General features: G+C 41.9%; 2 protein-coding genes across 4 annotated transcripts; one reads left to right on the top strand and one right to left on the bottom strand.

Annotated features, from left to right (window-relative positions):
• Positions 1 to 16: 16 nt before the first annotated feature.
• Positions 17 to 3,895, top strand: ndufaf1 (NADH:ubiquinone oxidoreductase complex assembly factor 1). The gene is made up of 5 exons (XM_014188517.2): positions 17 to 266; positions 1,268 to 1,795; positions 2,024 to 2,209; positions 3,152 to 3,226; positions 3,335 to 3,895. The coding sequence occupies exons 2-5, from the start codon at positions 1,295 to 1,297 to the stop codon at positions 3,473 to 3,475; spliced, it is 903 nt and encodes a 300-aa protein (XP_014043992.1). The 5' UTR covers positions 17 to 266; positions 1,268 to 1,294; the 3' UTR covers positions 3,476 to 3,895.
• Positions 3,518 to 9,099, bottom strand: LOC106594936 (nucleolar and spindle-associated protein 1). Of its 3 annotated transcripts, none has more exons than XM_014187047.2 (12): positions 8,871 to 9,099; positions 8,645 to 8,725; positions 7,658 to 7,834; positions 7,373 to 7,550; positions 6,973 to 7,068; positions 6,720 to 6,832; positions 6,380 to 6,430; positions 6,047 to 6,285; positions 5,673 to 5,836; positions 5,446 to 5,565; positions 4,054 to 4,156; positions 3,518 to 3,868 (listed from the first exon to the last, which is right to left on the bottom strand). In XM_014187047.2, the coding sequence occupies exons 1-12, from the start codon at positions 8,946 to 8,948 to the stop codon at positions 3,781 to 3,783; spliced, it is 1,488 nt and encodes a 495-aa protein (XP_014042522.1). In that variant the 5' UTR covers positions 8,949 to 9,099; the 3' UTR covers positions 3,518 to 3,780. The 3 variants fall into 3 exon arrangements, with proteins under 3 accessions (XP_014042522.1, XP_014042949.1, XP_014042054.1); XM_014187474.2 differs by having other exon boundaries at positions 5,446 to 5,559; positions 7,658 to 7,837; XM_014186579.2 differs by having other exon boundaries at positions 7,658 to 7,837.
• Positions 9,100 to 11,933: the final 2,834 nt, after the last annotated feature.

The following is an 11,933-nucleotide window of genomic DNA, read 5'->3' on the forward strand; positions in this document are numbered from 1 at the left end:
AAAAAATCCCCGCTGTTATTTCAGGGGGGAGCTTTTATCCGGACGGACCACAACCTTGGTGAACACGCTTCCGTGTTCTTTAATCATGATTACACATTTTATAAAGTCGGTTAGAGATTTATACTATTTTAATCATATGTAATTCCACGCTACAAGTGAAGAACACAATATGCTATTATTTATTTAATAAGGTCAGTTATAAATAAATTCGTGAGATCGATCCAACCGGTATCAAATTCAGCTGTCAGTCGCCGTGTAGCCAGCGGGTAAGTAACGTTAACTATAAAACATTACATTTCCTGCTATCAAAATGAGTTGATTTGATATTATACATTCTGTTATTCACTTAGCTTGTCTGTAATGACTATTAACCTGAACCTGGATGTCATGTTCCAGAATCCCGTGTGGCTCAGCTGGTAGAGCATGGTGTTTGCAACACCAGGGTTGTGGGTTCGATTCCCACGCGGGACCAGTGCGGGAGAAAAAAAACAAATGTTATAAAATGTATGCATTCACTACTGTAAGTCGCTCTGGACAAGAGCTTCTGCTAAATGACTAAAATGTTGATGTGGTCACCTAGTTAATGGCTTAGCCCAATATTGCAGTAAAGGAGCAAAACGTTACTCCTTAATCCAATGTTACATGTTCCGTTTAAAGGGCGAATTGCCTCTGGAAGCCAAAACAACCAAGTACTCATCAACATATGTTGATTTTAATCGATTCTCAATCTCGTTACGTTTCTAGAAACAAATTACCTATACTTTCATATCACATCAAAATAATTTCTCAAACGCAAAATACACACTTTTAACCGGTTAACACAGTTGCAGCAGACAGTACCTTTTTAAGTAACAACACGTTTGTAGCGTACTTAGCACAGGTTGTCCACTCTGTCTTCCGTCTGTTTTCCGTAAACAAGCGCTGTAACATGGAAATATGGCCGTGTGGGAATCCTAACCCTATAAACGATATATCAATTTAACCTTTTTTTACATTTTAATTCTTGCTGATATGAAATATACGGTCCTTATGCTTCCAAAACAGTACCGCAAGAAATGCGTGTTTAATGTTCAGACCGAGCGTCGCGGCACAACAAAACATCCCCTTACAGAAGATGCTTTCAATGACTTATGTGTAACGGAACTGAGTGAGATGATCAAGGGATACCTATGGCAATGAACATGACAATGCCCTGGCTGTGACATTGTACTTGGTCCTCTTGACAGTCAATACTTAACGACCACTTTTGTCTCCCCCCCCCCAACAGTAAGGCAAGAAACCAGGATTACTTTTTATGGCAGTGTCAAGAGCTACACATTTCACCCCAGCAGTGAGATTTCTTGGATCCTGCTACAAACAGAGACACTTGGCTCCACACCTGTCTGTGGGATGGAGGGCTATCTCTGGAGGAGAGTACAAACGGCCAGGCCAGACACAGGACAACACCCCCATATGGAAGAAGTTTGATTTCGATAAAGGTGTGGAAGGGATACGAAAGCATTTTACCCTGCTGAAGAATGAGTTTCTGGGCCGCTGGACAGGGCCAGAGGGAAAGCCACTGATTGAACATATACTGGAACAGACCAGGGTGATCTGGGAGTTCAGAGGACCAGAGAGTCTGGAGCAGTGGACAGTGTCTTCAGACCAAGAGATCGGCGGGAGGAGTGAAGCCTATCTGAAGCTAGGCAGGAACAACACTACATGTCTAATGTATGGGACCCTCTGTTCTGCTCCTCCCAGGGACGGAGAGACACGATATAGTGGATACTGCACGATGCGCTCCAAACCGCCTATGGTTAGTACTGATGCTGTCTTAACTTAGCCCAGGTGCCAGTCTGTTTCTGCCCTCTTGCCAATGAGTTGGCATGATTATACAAATCACCGGTACTCAGGCTAGTCTTTCCTCCCCAGTAAGATTAAACGTCTGCCAAACATTGAGCACATCTTTCCATCAGTTCCATGACTCAACCTTGGGAAGCATGGCCATGCGAGATGTTAACCCTCAAAAACATGTTTTCTCTAGGGTTCGTTTGACAGTAAGAAGCATCACGATTGGTCCAGCTTCAACACCCTGCACCTGCGTATCCGTGGTGACGGGCGACCATGGATGATAAACGTCGGGGCGGAGACCTACTTCTCACACCAGAAGGACGACATGTACAGCTACTTCCTGTACACACGGGGAGGACCTTACTGGCAAGATGTCAAGGTACCGTCTAGCCAGGGACACTTTTTTTTTACGCTGCTGCTACTTTCTGTTTATCATATATGCATAGTCACTTTAACTATACATTCATGTACATACTACCTCAATTGGGCTGACCAACCAGTGCTCCCGCACATTGGCTAACCGGGCTATCTGCATTGTGTGCCACCACCCGCCAACCCCTCTTTTTACGCTACTGCTACTCTCTGTTTATCATATGCCTAGTCACTTTAACCATATCTACATGTACATACTACCTCAATCAGCCTGACTAACCGGTGTCTGTATGTAGCCTCGCTACTGTTATTTTTCAGTCTTTTTTACTGTTGTTTTATTTCTTTACTTACCTATTGTTCACCTAATACCTTTTTTTGCACTATTGGTTAGAGCCTGTAAGTAAGCATTTCACTGTAAGGTCTACACCTGTTGTATTCGGGGCACGTGACAAACTTTTTCAGTTGCAGATAGAAATACCACAAATAGAGACAATGATTCCATAGTCTACATATTAGAAGCATGTTTTGTTTTACAGCCCATTTCTATCGGAACGTTGGGTTCTACTGAATGTGCTCCAAGTCTCCCTTACTTGGTTTTGGCTTTTCCTTTAAGGAAACGGTCTTCAATTGTTTGCATCTCACGCAAGGTTATCGCCGTGTGATCTTAGTTGGGACATGAGCGAGGTTATCGCCGTGTGATCTTAGTTGGGACATGAGCGAGGTTATCGCTGTGTGATCTTAGTTGGGACATGAGCGAGGTTATCGCCGTGAGATCTTAGTTGGGACATGAGCGAGGTTATCGCCGTGAGATCTTAGTTGGGACATGAGCGAGGTTATCGCCGTGTGATCTTAGTTGGGACATGAGCGAGGTTATCGCCGTGTGATCTTAGTTGGGACTACTATGGTCCAGAAGTATTTGGATGCTAACATTTGATTGCACCGTTTACAGATTCCATTCTCAAAATTCTTCCTCTCTAGTCGTGGGAGGATACAAGATGATCAGCATCCTCTCTGGTTGGACAAGGTAAGAAACATTTGAATAATACAATAAGTGTACTACATAGTACTCAGACATGGGTAAAATGATGATTAACTTGTTATGTTCTTGCTACTGTCTGTTTTGTGCTCCCAGGTTAACACCATTGGAATAACGTTGGGTGATAAGGCAGACGGTCCATTTCAACTAGAGATTGATTTTGTTGCTGTGTGTAACGACCGTGCACACACAGAGGAGTTTGCATACGAGGTATACAAGAGAAACCCTGAAGTCTGAGGACAACAAGCATCACCCACCAAGCCCAACAAAAAACACTACTTCAGGAAATGCCAAATTTACTACATGTATTTACAATTCTGGAAAAAGTACAAACATTTAAACGCACTGTAAAACATGAATTACAGATGACCAAAAATATTTAACATGTTAATGTGAACAATAAAGTTCATAACATTGTAATAGTGAAGTGTTTGAGGAACTACAGAGTAAAATTGAACAATCATAACAGGTTGGAACAGTACAGAGGACAGATGTAAAAACAGGGTCTAAACTTTACAGGAGTGTGAAAAATTACAGAATAATTAGGTCATGACGAGGCCTCGTCTGGCTCCAAGCATATTCACTTTCTTCTGCTTCCTGTCTTCAGTCTGTTTTGTCCTCCTTTCCTCCCTTGAATAAAAGAAATATGGAAATCTATACAGCAGACAATTCAGCCATTCGGACAGAGACTCAATTAGTTCCCTTGGACTTTTTCTCTCCAATGTTTTGAGTAATCAATGAACGATTGAATTCCCAGCTTTTGTCAATTACTCAAATTCCCCCTCCACTTTTAACTTTTTGTTCCCGATACTCACCTTGTCTGAACCGGGTGCTGTTTGTAGTTCTTCTGGTGTGAAGGAACAATCTGAGACTGGTCAGCTGTGTTCTCCTTGGTCTCTCCATAAGGCTTCAGCTTCCCTACAGACACGTTAAACCAGGGCGTTATTCACGATAAACACGATAAACCAGGGCGTTATTGACGATAAACCAGGGCGTTATTGACGATAAACCAGGGCGTTATTGACGATAAACCAGGGCGTTATTGACGATAAACCAGGGGCGTTATTGACGATAAAACCAGGGCGTTATTGACGATAAACACGATAAAACCAGGGCGTTATTGACGATAAACCAGGGCGTTATTGACGATAAACACATGATAAACCAGGGCGTTATTGACGATAAACACATGATAAACCAGGGCGTTATTGACGATAAACCAGGGCGTTATTGACGATAAACACGATAAACCAGGGCGTTATTGACGATAAACACGTTAAACCAGGGCGTTATTGATGATAAACACGATAAAACCAGGGCGTTATTGACGATAAACACGATAAACCAGGGCGTTATTGATGATAAACACGATAAAACCAGGGCGTTATTGACGATAAACCAGGGCGTTATTGACGATAAACCAGGGCGTTATTGACGATAAACACGATAAACCAGGGCGTTATTGACGATAAACACGATAAAACCAGGGCGTTATTGACGATAAACCAGGGCGTTATTGACGATAAACACGATAAACCAGGGCGTTATTGACGATAAACCAGGGCGTTATTGACGATAAACACGATAAACCAGGGCGTTATTGACGATAAACCAGGGCGTTATTGACGATAAACACGATAAACCAGGGCGTTATTGACGATAAACACGATAAAACCAGGGCGTTATTGACGATAAACCAGGGCGTTATTGACGATAAACACGATAAACCAGGGCGTTATTCACGATAAACCAGGGCGTTATTGACGATAAACACGATAAACCAGGGCGTTATTGACGATAAACACGATAAACCAGGGCGTTATTGACGTTAAACCAGGGCGTTATTGATGATAAACACGATAAAACCAGGGCGTTATTGACGATAAACCAGGGCGTTATTGACGATAAACACGATAAAACCAGTGCGTTATTGACGATAAACCGTTAAACCAGGGCGTTATTGACGATAAACCAGGGCGTTATTGACGATAAACACGATAAAACCAGGGCGTTATTGACGATAAACACGATAAAACCAGGGCGTTATTGCCGATAAACACGATAAAACCAGGGCGTTATTGCCGATAAACACGATAAAACCAGTGCGTTATTGACGATAAACCAGGGCGTTATTGACGATAAACCAGGGCGTTATTGACGATAAACCAGGGCGTTATTGACGATAAACCAGGGCGTTATTGACTTACCCCTGTGAGGCTTGTAGGTGAGAGGCTTAGAGAGACTGGCCTTCAGATCAAAGTTAGCCTTGTTGGTTCCAGGAGTGTTAGAAAGAACACTGGTGTTTGCATTAAACACAAACGCTGTTCCTTATAAAAAGAAAACAGGAAGGAATCCAATCAGTTGTAATGCATAGAAAATGCAAAGTAAAGATGACATAGAAATGAGATTTAACGTGATCTAGAACGGACGTTACCTGGCGTCTTGGTGCTAGAGAGAACAGAAGGCTTGTTGACGTCACGTTTCCCGACAACTTTAGTCTCTTTCCCAGGAGTGACGAGTTCCACACGGGTTGACGGGCGTGCTGGTGTCTTGACCATGGACCTCTTGTGCTCATTATCCCGAGTAGCCTGAGAGAACCTTTACACAAACCAACAGTTGGACTTATTCTATAACATTTCATTCTAGAAAAACAGTCACCTGAGCAAAAGCTAGTTAACTTCTATTTTGCAGCAACTCATCACACAGGGCATGGCGTGAAGTTCATCACAAGAGGTTTACCTAGAACTTTAAGTAGCACTGTACTTGGTACTAAATAAATCAGACCAATGTTTTTTTTAAAAGACTCACCGAACATTGATCCTGCAAGTGGACAGGACTGTAGGTCTGAATGGAACAACGGTGTCCTGAGAGGGGTTGGTGCCAGAGACCCGGGTCGGTCTGTGCTTGTCTGTAGCTGGCTTACCGGCCGAGAATCTACTTTTATCAGTGGCACATTTGATGGCTGAGAACCGGGTCTGTCTGCGTTTGTCTGTGGCAGGTCTCTGGGATGCTGGGCTGAATAGGGAGGCACAGCTCGGGGTTGAGATCTGGGAAAACACAGCAATGATTAATCACACCAAGCAACAATCGACTTGGAACCAATTTAAAAAAAACTAAAAAGATTAAACATGTAGTACTTACTGCTGGAGGTTTTCCTTCAGTCGATTTAGAAAGAGTCTTATCGGAGAGAACCTAAAGAATAAAGACAATATATAAATTAACTATTTACTAAAATGTATGAATTAGATATGCAATTTTTGTAATAAATAATTCCTTGGGCTTATTTGAGATTGAACATCAAACCCCCACCTTGACCACAACACAAATACCACCCCTACTATATAGTTCAGGTCCGGAGCCTGTTGGTTCTCTGTTCTACCTGATAATTGATTTCACCCACCCCGGTGTCCCAGGTCTAAATTAGTCCCCGATTTAAAAAAAAAAAAAGCAGTAGAACTGGATTTGAGGTCCAGTTCATTACCTTCAGTTCCTTCACTGAACTTCGGAACAAATCAACTTGCTTGGTCTTCCTTTCCACATATGAATCAATTGACTCCATCCTCTTGAAATGTGCCTCGTGGAGCTTTCTGAAGTCTACAATAGAAAGGGGTGTAAATAGTGTATCCCCCCCAGGTCAGAATTTTGGTTCACTACTTATCTCGAAGCTTAATGCATTCCGGACAAACATCTTTTCAAGCAATGTAGATACAGAACATAGGATTCAGACGACTAACTTGGTGTCGTAGGCTTCAGCATCGACTTAGTCCTCTTCAGGAGCCCCTCATGGCGAGGGATCTTTCCTACTGGCTTCACCACCTCCTGTCCCTCTCCTGTGCAAAGCAATACGAGAATATGATCTATATATTACATTTCAGTCATTTAGCAGATGTTCTTATCCAGAGCGACTTACAGGAGCAATTAGGGTTAAGTGATTTGTTCAAGGCCAGACAGAGTTCTTTTTTTTAACCTAGTCGACTCTGGGATTCAAACTACCGACCTGTCGGTTACTGGCCCAACACTTAACCGCTAGGCTACCTGCCACCCTAATGAGGTTACTAAAACCAGAGTTGATGCTCTACATAACACTTCTGTGTGTATATATATATATATATTTTTTAAGTCTACCAGACTAACCTTCCTCAAACGTCACTGCTGGGGCTGCATCTTTGTGGCCAGGTTCAGGCTGTGTCTGAACATTGGTTTTCTGTGACTCCTGCACTGGTGCTGCCACCCCAGAATCCTTAGCGGCAGACGTTTTCCTTCTCTTAACACTCCCTTGGCTGATTCTGGGTTCAACCAGCTTCTCAAACATCTAGATCAAAAACACCATAGTTCAGTTTCTCAAACAAATGCAGAGCAAACACATATCCTTTATTAACATAAGACACATGGAGACTACTGTTGGGGGCACAAACACACCTGTTCCTCATCTTCAGGCTCCTTCCTCTTCTTCGGTCGCCCTCTACCGCGACGTTTGGTAACAAACTCCCGAGCTGGATGTTTTAGGAAAGGCTCATCATCATCATCCTGTGATGAATTGTTGACTTCCTGGGTTGAGTTGATGTCATCATGTGCAGCAATGCCAGTCTCATCTCCCTGCTAAATACACACCTAGAGGTTTGCTACTGGCTGTAAAATTACAATGCAAACACAGCTAGTTATATACACAAAGAAAGAAAGTTAAGGAGAAATCAGTACCTTGCAGATCATGTATAAGTGTGATAAGTTGCGTTTTTAAAATGTCATGTGCACAAATTACAGTGAAATGCCTTTCTTGCAAGAAGTTCTTATCCAAACAATGCAGTAATCAATATCAATTTACACCTGTATTTAACTAGGCAAGTCAGTTAAGAACAAATTCTTATTTACAATGACAGCCTTCCCTGGCCAAACCCAGAAGAGGCTGGGCCAATTGTGCTCCGCCCTATGGGATCCCCAATCACGGCCGGATGTGATACAGCCCGGATTCGAACAAGGGACTATAGTGACGCCTTTTGCACTGAGATGCAGTACCTTAGACCGCTGCGCCACTCGGGAGCCCAATGCAGTAATCAATATAGTAGTATAAAGTATGCATAGTTACTTTACCTCTACCTACACGTAAATATTACCTCTACTAATCTGTGCCCCCACACATTGTACCGGTACCCCTTGTATATAGCCTTGTTACTGTTATTTGACATTTTTCTATTTTCTTGCTTACTTCAATTTATTTAGTAAATACCTTTACACATCTGCATTGTTGGTTTTAAAAGGTTTGTAAAGTAAGTCTGTTGTATTCGGTGCATGGGACAAATACAATTTTTGATTTGATTTTAAGTAAAGTAGAACAAAAAATAAGAGAAGAGAAAAATATGTATATAATTTGAAAAGTTGGAGGGAGTTTCAAGACAGAACTTAACGTACGTCCACTGCAACATCTTCCTGCGGTGGTTGTTGTTGCTGCTGCTGGAAGTGCTCCTTTAGCGCCTTCAGAAGTTTATCAGCCTTTAACATATAAAAAAAACCCACAAAGTTAGCTAGGTTGTACACTGGCAAAAACAACGTGGTGGATAATATAGTAAGTTAACTAGCTAGCTAACGCACAAACAACCCCAATGTAGTAACGTTACTGTTTACGATTTTATTGTACCTTCAGTTTTGAGGTTTTGAATCCAACCTCCTTCGCAAGACTGCGCAATTCGGCATACTTCATTGAATCCAATTCCATTTTTTCTTGTTTTACCTAAAAAACCCAAAACGAATTAGTTTGTCACTGGAACACGTTTAAACTAATCCGCTCCCCGCTTCGAGCCGCTCTCATTTGTCGCGCCTGACGGTTAAAATGCGGAGGTTCAAAAAACTGGACTATAAGACATTTGATTGGCTGGCGGATGTACACGGAAGTACCTCGCAACCAATCAAAACTAATTTCTATTAGCACCTATGTTCTCCGCTAGATGGCAGAAAAAAAACACGGAATAAAACAACCGAAAACCCCCCCACTAAAATAGATGTTTCGGGTTAGAAGTTGAATAATGTGACATTTGAAATAATATAATAGAAAAATGTATGATTTCGAGTCATTTCAATTCCTGCGATACAGATGACCAAAGCCTAGAGAATGAGTCAGTGAACCAAGCCATTGTCGGGAATCCAGCAACTTTCCATTGTGGACGATGGAAAAGTGTGGGCTGATTCCCGAGCGATGTGTGAAGAGGCAACATGTCAACTCACTCAATTTGTCTTAGTAAGTTGATTCATTACAACTAGCTAGTTAGGTGTTTAATGTTTGGCCAACAAGAAATCCAATTGAATATTACTAGTGTATTTACGTTGTCAGGTTTATAACGAGGGGGAACACGGTCTGAGAGGTGTTTGAACCAGCAACGCTGCCCCTATGAGTAACTCGTACTGGTCCCTCGGTCCATCACTAGATACCAGAGTGAGGTCCAAGGCAGACTCTTTCCCAGTGGCTACATCAGTCCTGGTCCCTCGTCCATCACTAATCAGTAGTCCAAGCAGACTCTTTCCCTTTGGCTACATCAGTCCTGGTCCCTCGGTCCATCATTCAGGCACATCAGATCTTTAACTTCTATTAGATGTTCCATCACTTGGCCATTTCCATCCATCAGCCCCATCAGTTCCCCTCCCCCCAGAGTGTGTTGTGGGCATTAAAATCCCCACACCACATTACCTTACTTCTATCCCGGCCCTCCACCCTCTCCAGCACATCCAGGTCCAATATACGACAAGGGATTATAGTAGTTCACTACCGCTACCACCCCTCCTCTCAACCACCCCTCCACCACCACATAGTCCTGTTCAATACCTCTGCCTAGCATCCTGTAAGGAAGTCCTTGCTTTATGAAGGTGGCACATCAACCCCCCCCCTCCATCTCTGTCCCTACGAACCACTTCATATCCCTGTATGATAAACTCCACAGTCGGTTTGAGACATGTGTTTCCTTCACACAAATCACACCAGGTGCCTTAGCTGGTATATCTACAATGAACTGCTTGAACTGCTGCCCATTAGCCAACAGGCTTCGAGCATTCCATTGTAGTACTACCACCATAAGAGTGTCTGCTAAATTACGTAAATGTAAAAGAACTAAGATCCTGTAATACAGGACTTGTCTCTGACCTCTTTAGTGCCGACACTCACAGGCACTCCTGTTATCACCCCTTCAATCCACTGTTTCCCTGCTTCAGCAGTCCAGCTGCTCCACACCACCCCTTTAATCCACTGGTTCCCATCTTCATCAGTCCAGCTAATCTACACCACTCCTGTTATCACCCCTTTAATACACTGCTTCCCATCTTCATCAGTCCAGCTAATCTACACCACTCCTGTTATCACCCCTTTAATCCACTGCTTCCCATCTTCATCAGTCCAGCTAATCTACACCACTCCTGTTATCACCCCTTTTAATTTAATCCACTAATTATTTTCTAATATCAGTCACTAATAGTCACTCAATTAGCCCATGTCAGGTAACATGTTTTAGATCGGTAATTTAGTCTAACGGCCAGATATCTAAACTTGTAGTAATCAAGGTCGAATTAGATCTGAGGGCCCGATTGATTTTGTTAGTAAATCTCACTCAGATATCATATTAAAAACTGCAAGCATTTCTCTCTACTATATGGATTTTTTTGTAGAATTGCACAAAATGACCCCCCCCCCCCCAAAAAAAATGCTTGAAATTAGTTATAAAATTGCTAAATCTTCTCACTGCCCTATGGCAAAATGTGTACAATTGCCAGTGGTGTAAAGTATTTAAGTAAAGTAAAAATACTTTAAAGTACTATTTAAGTCGTTTTTGTGGTATCTGTATTTTACTGCTTTTACTTTTACTTTACTACATTCCTAATGACAAAAATGTACTTTTTACTCCGTACATTTTCCCTCATACCTAAAAGAACTCGTTACATTTTCAATGCTTAGCAGGACAGAAAAATGGTCCAATTCACACACTTATCGAGAGAACATCCCTGGTCGTCCCTACTGCCTCTGATCTGGAGGACTCACTAAACAGGGAACATCCCTGGTCATCCCCTCACTTCGTTTGTAAATGATGTTTGGGTGTTGGAGTTTCCCCCTGGCTATTGGATAAATAAAAATAAATACAAATTGTAACGTCTGGTTGGTTTAATATAAGTACTTTTGAATGATTTAAAACCAAATACTTTTAGACTTTTACTCAAGTCGTTTTTTACTGAGTGACTTTCCCTTTTACTTTAGTCATTTTCTATTAAAGGTATCATTACTTTTACTCAAGTATGACTATTGAGTAATTTTTCCACCACTGAGAATTAAATGAAATTAACTTTAAAACACAAAAATATATATCTTGTGTAGGGGGGGTCCATCATGAGTTCAGATTGTTTTTGTGGCTCCCAACCCCATCAGTTGCCCATATTTCTTCCTGATGTCGTAGCGCCCACTAGTGTCTACCCAGGCTACACTAATGTTAGTCTACCTACATGTGCCAAAAAAAAGTCCAGACTGTTGGCCGAGGTATACAGTGAAATTATTCAAACACCTGGACTTTTTCCACATTTTGTTACGCTACAGCCTTATTCTAAAATGGATACAAAAATAATATCTCAATCTACACACAATGCGCCATAATGACAAACCGAAAACAGATTTTTAGACATGTTTGCAAATGTATATATATAAAAAAAAAAACATAAATACCTTATTTAC

The sequence above is a fragment of the Salmo salar genome, chromosome ssa01, assembly GCF_905237065.1.
Source record: "Salmo salar chromosome ssa01, Ssal_v3.1, whole genome shotgun sequence".
Classification (NCBI taxonomy): domain Eukaryota; kingdom Metazoa; phylum Chordata; class Actinopteri; order Salmoniformes; family Salmonidae; genus Salmo; species Salmo salar.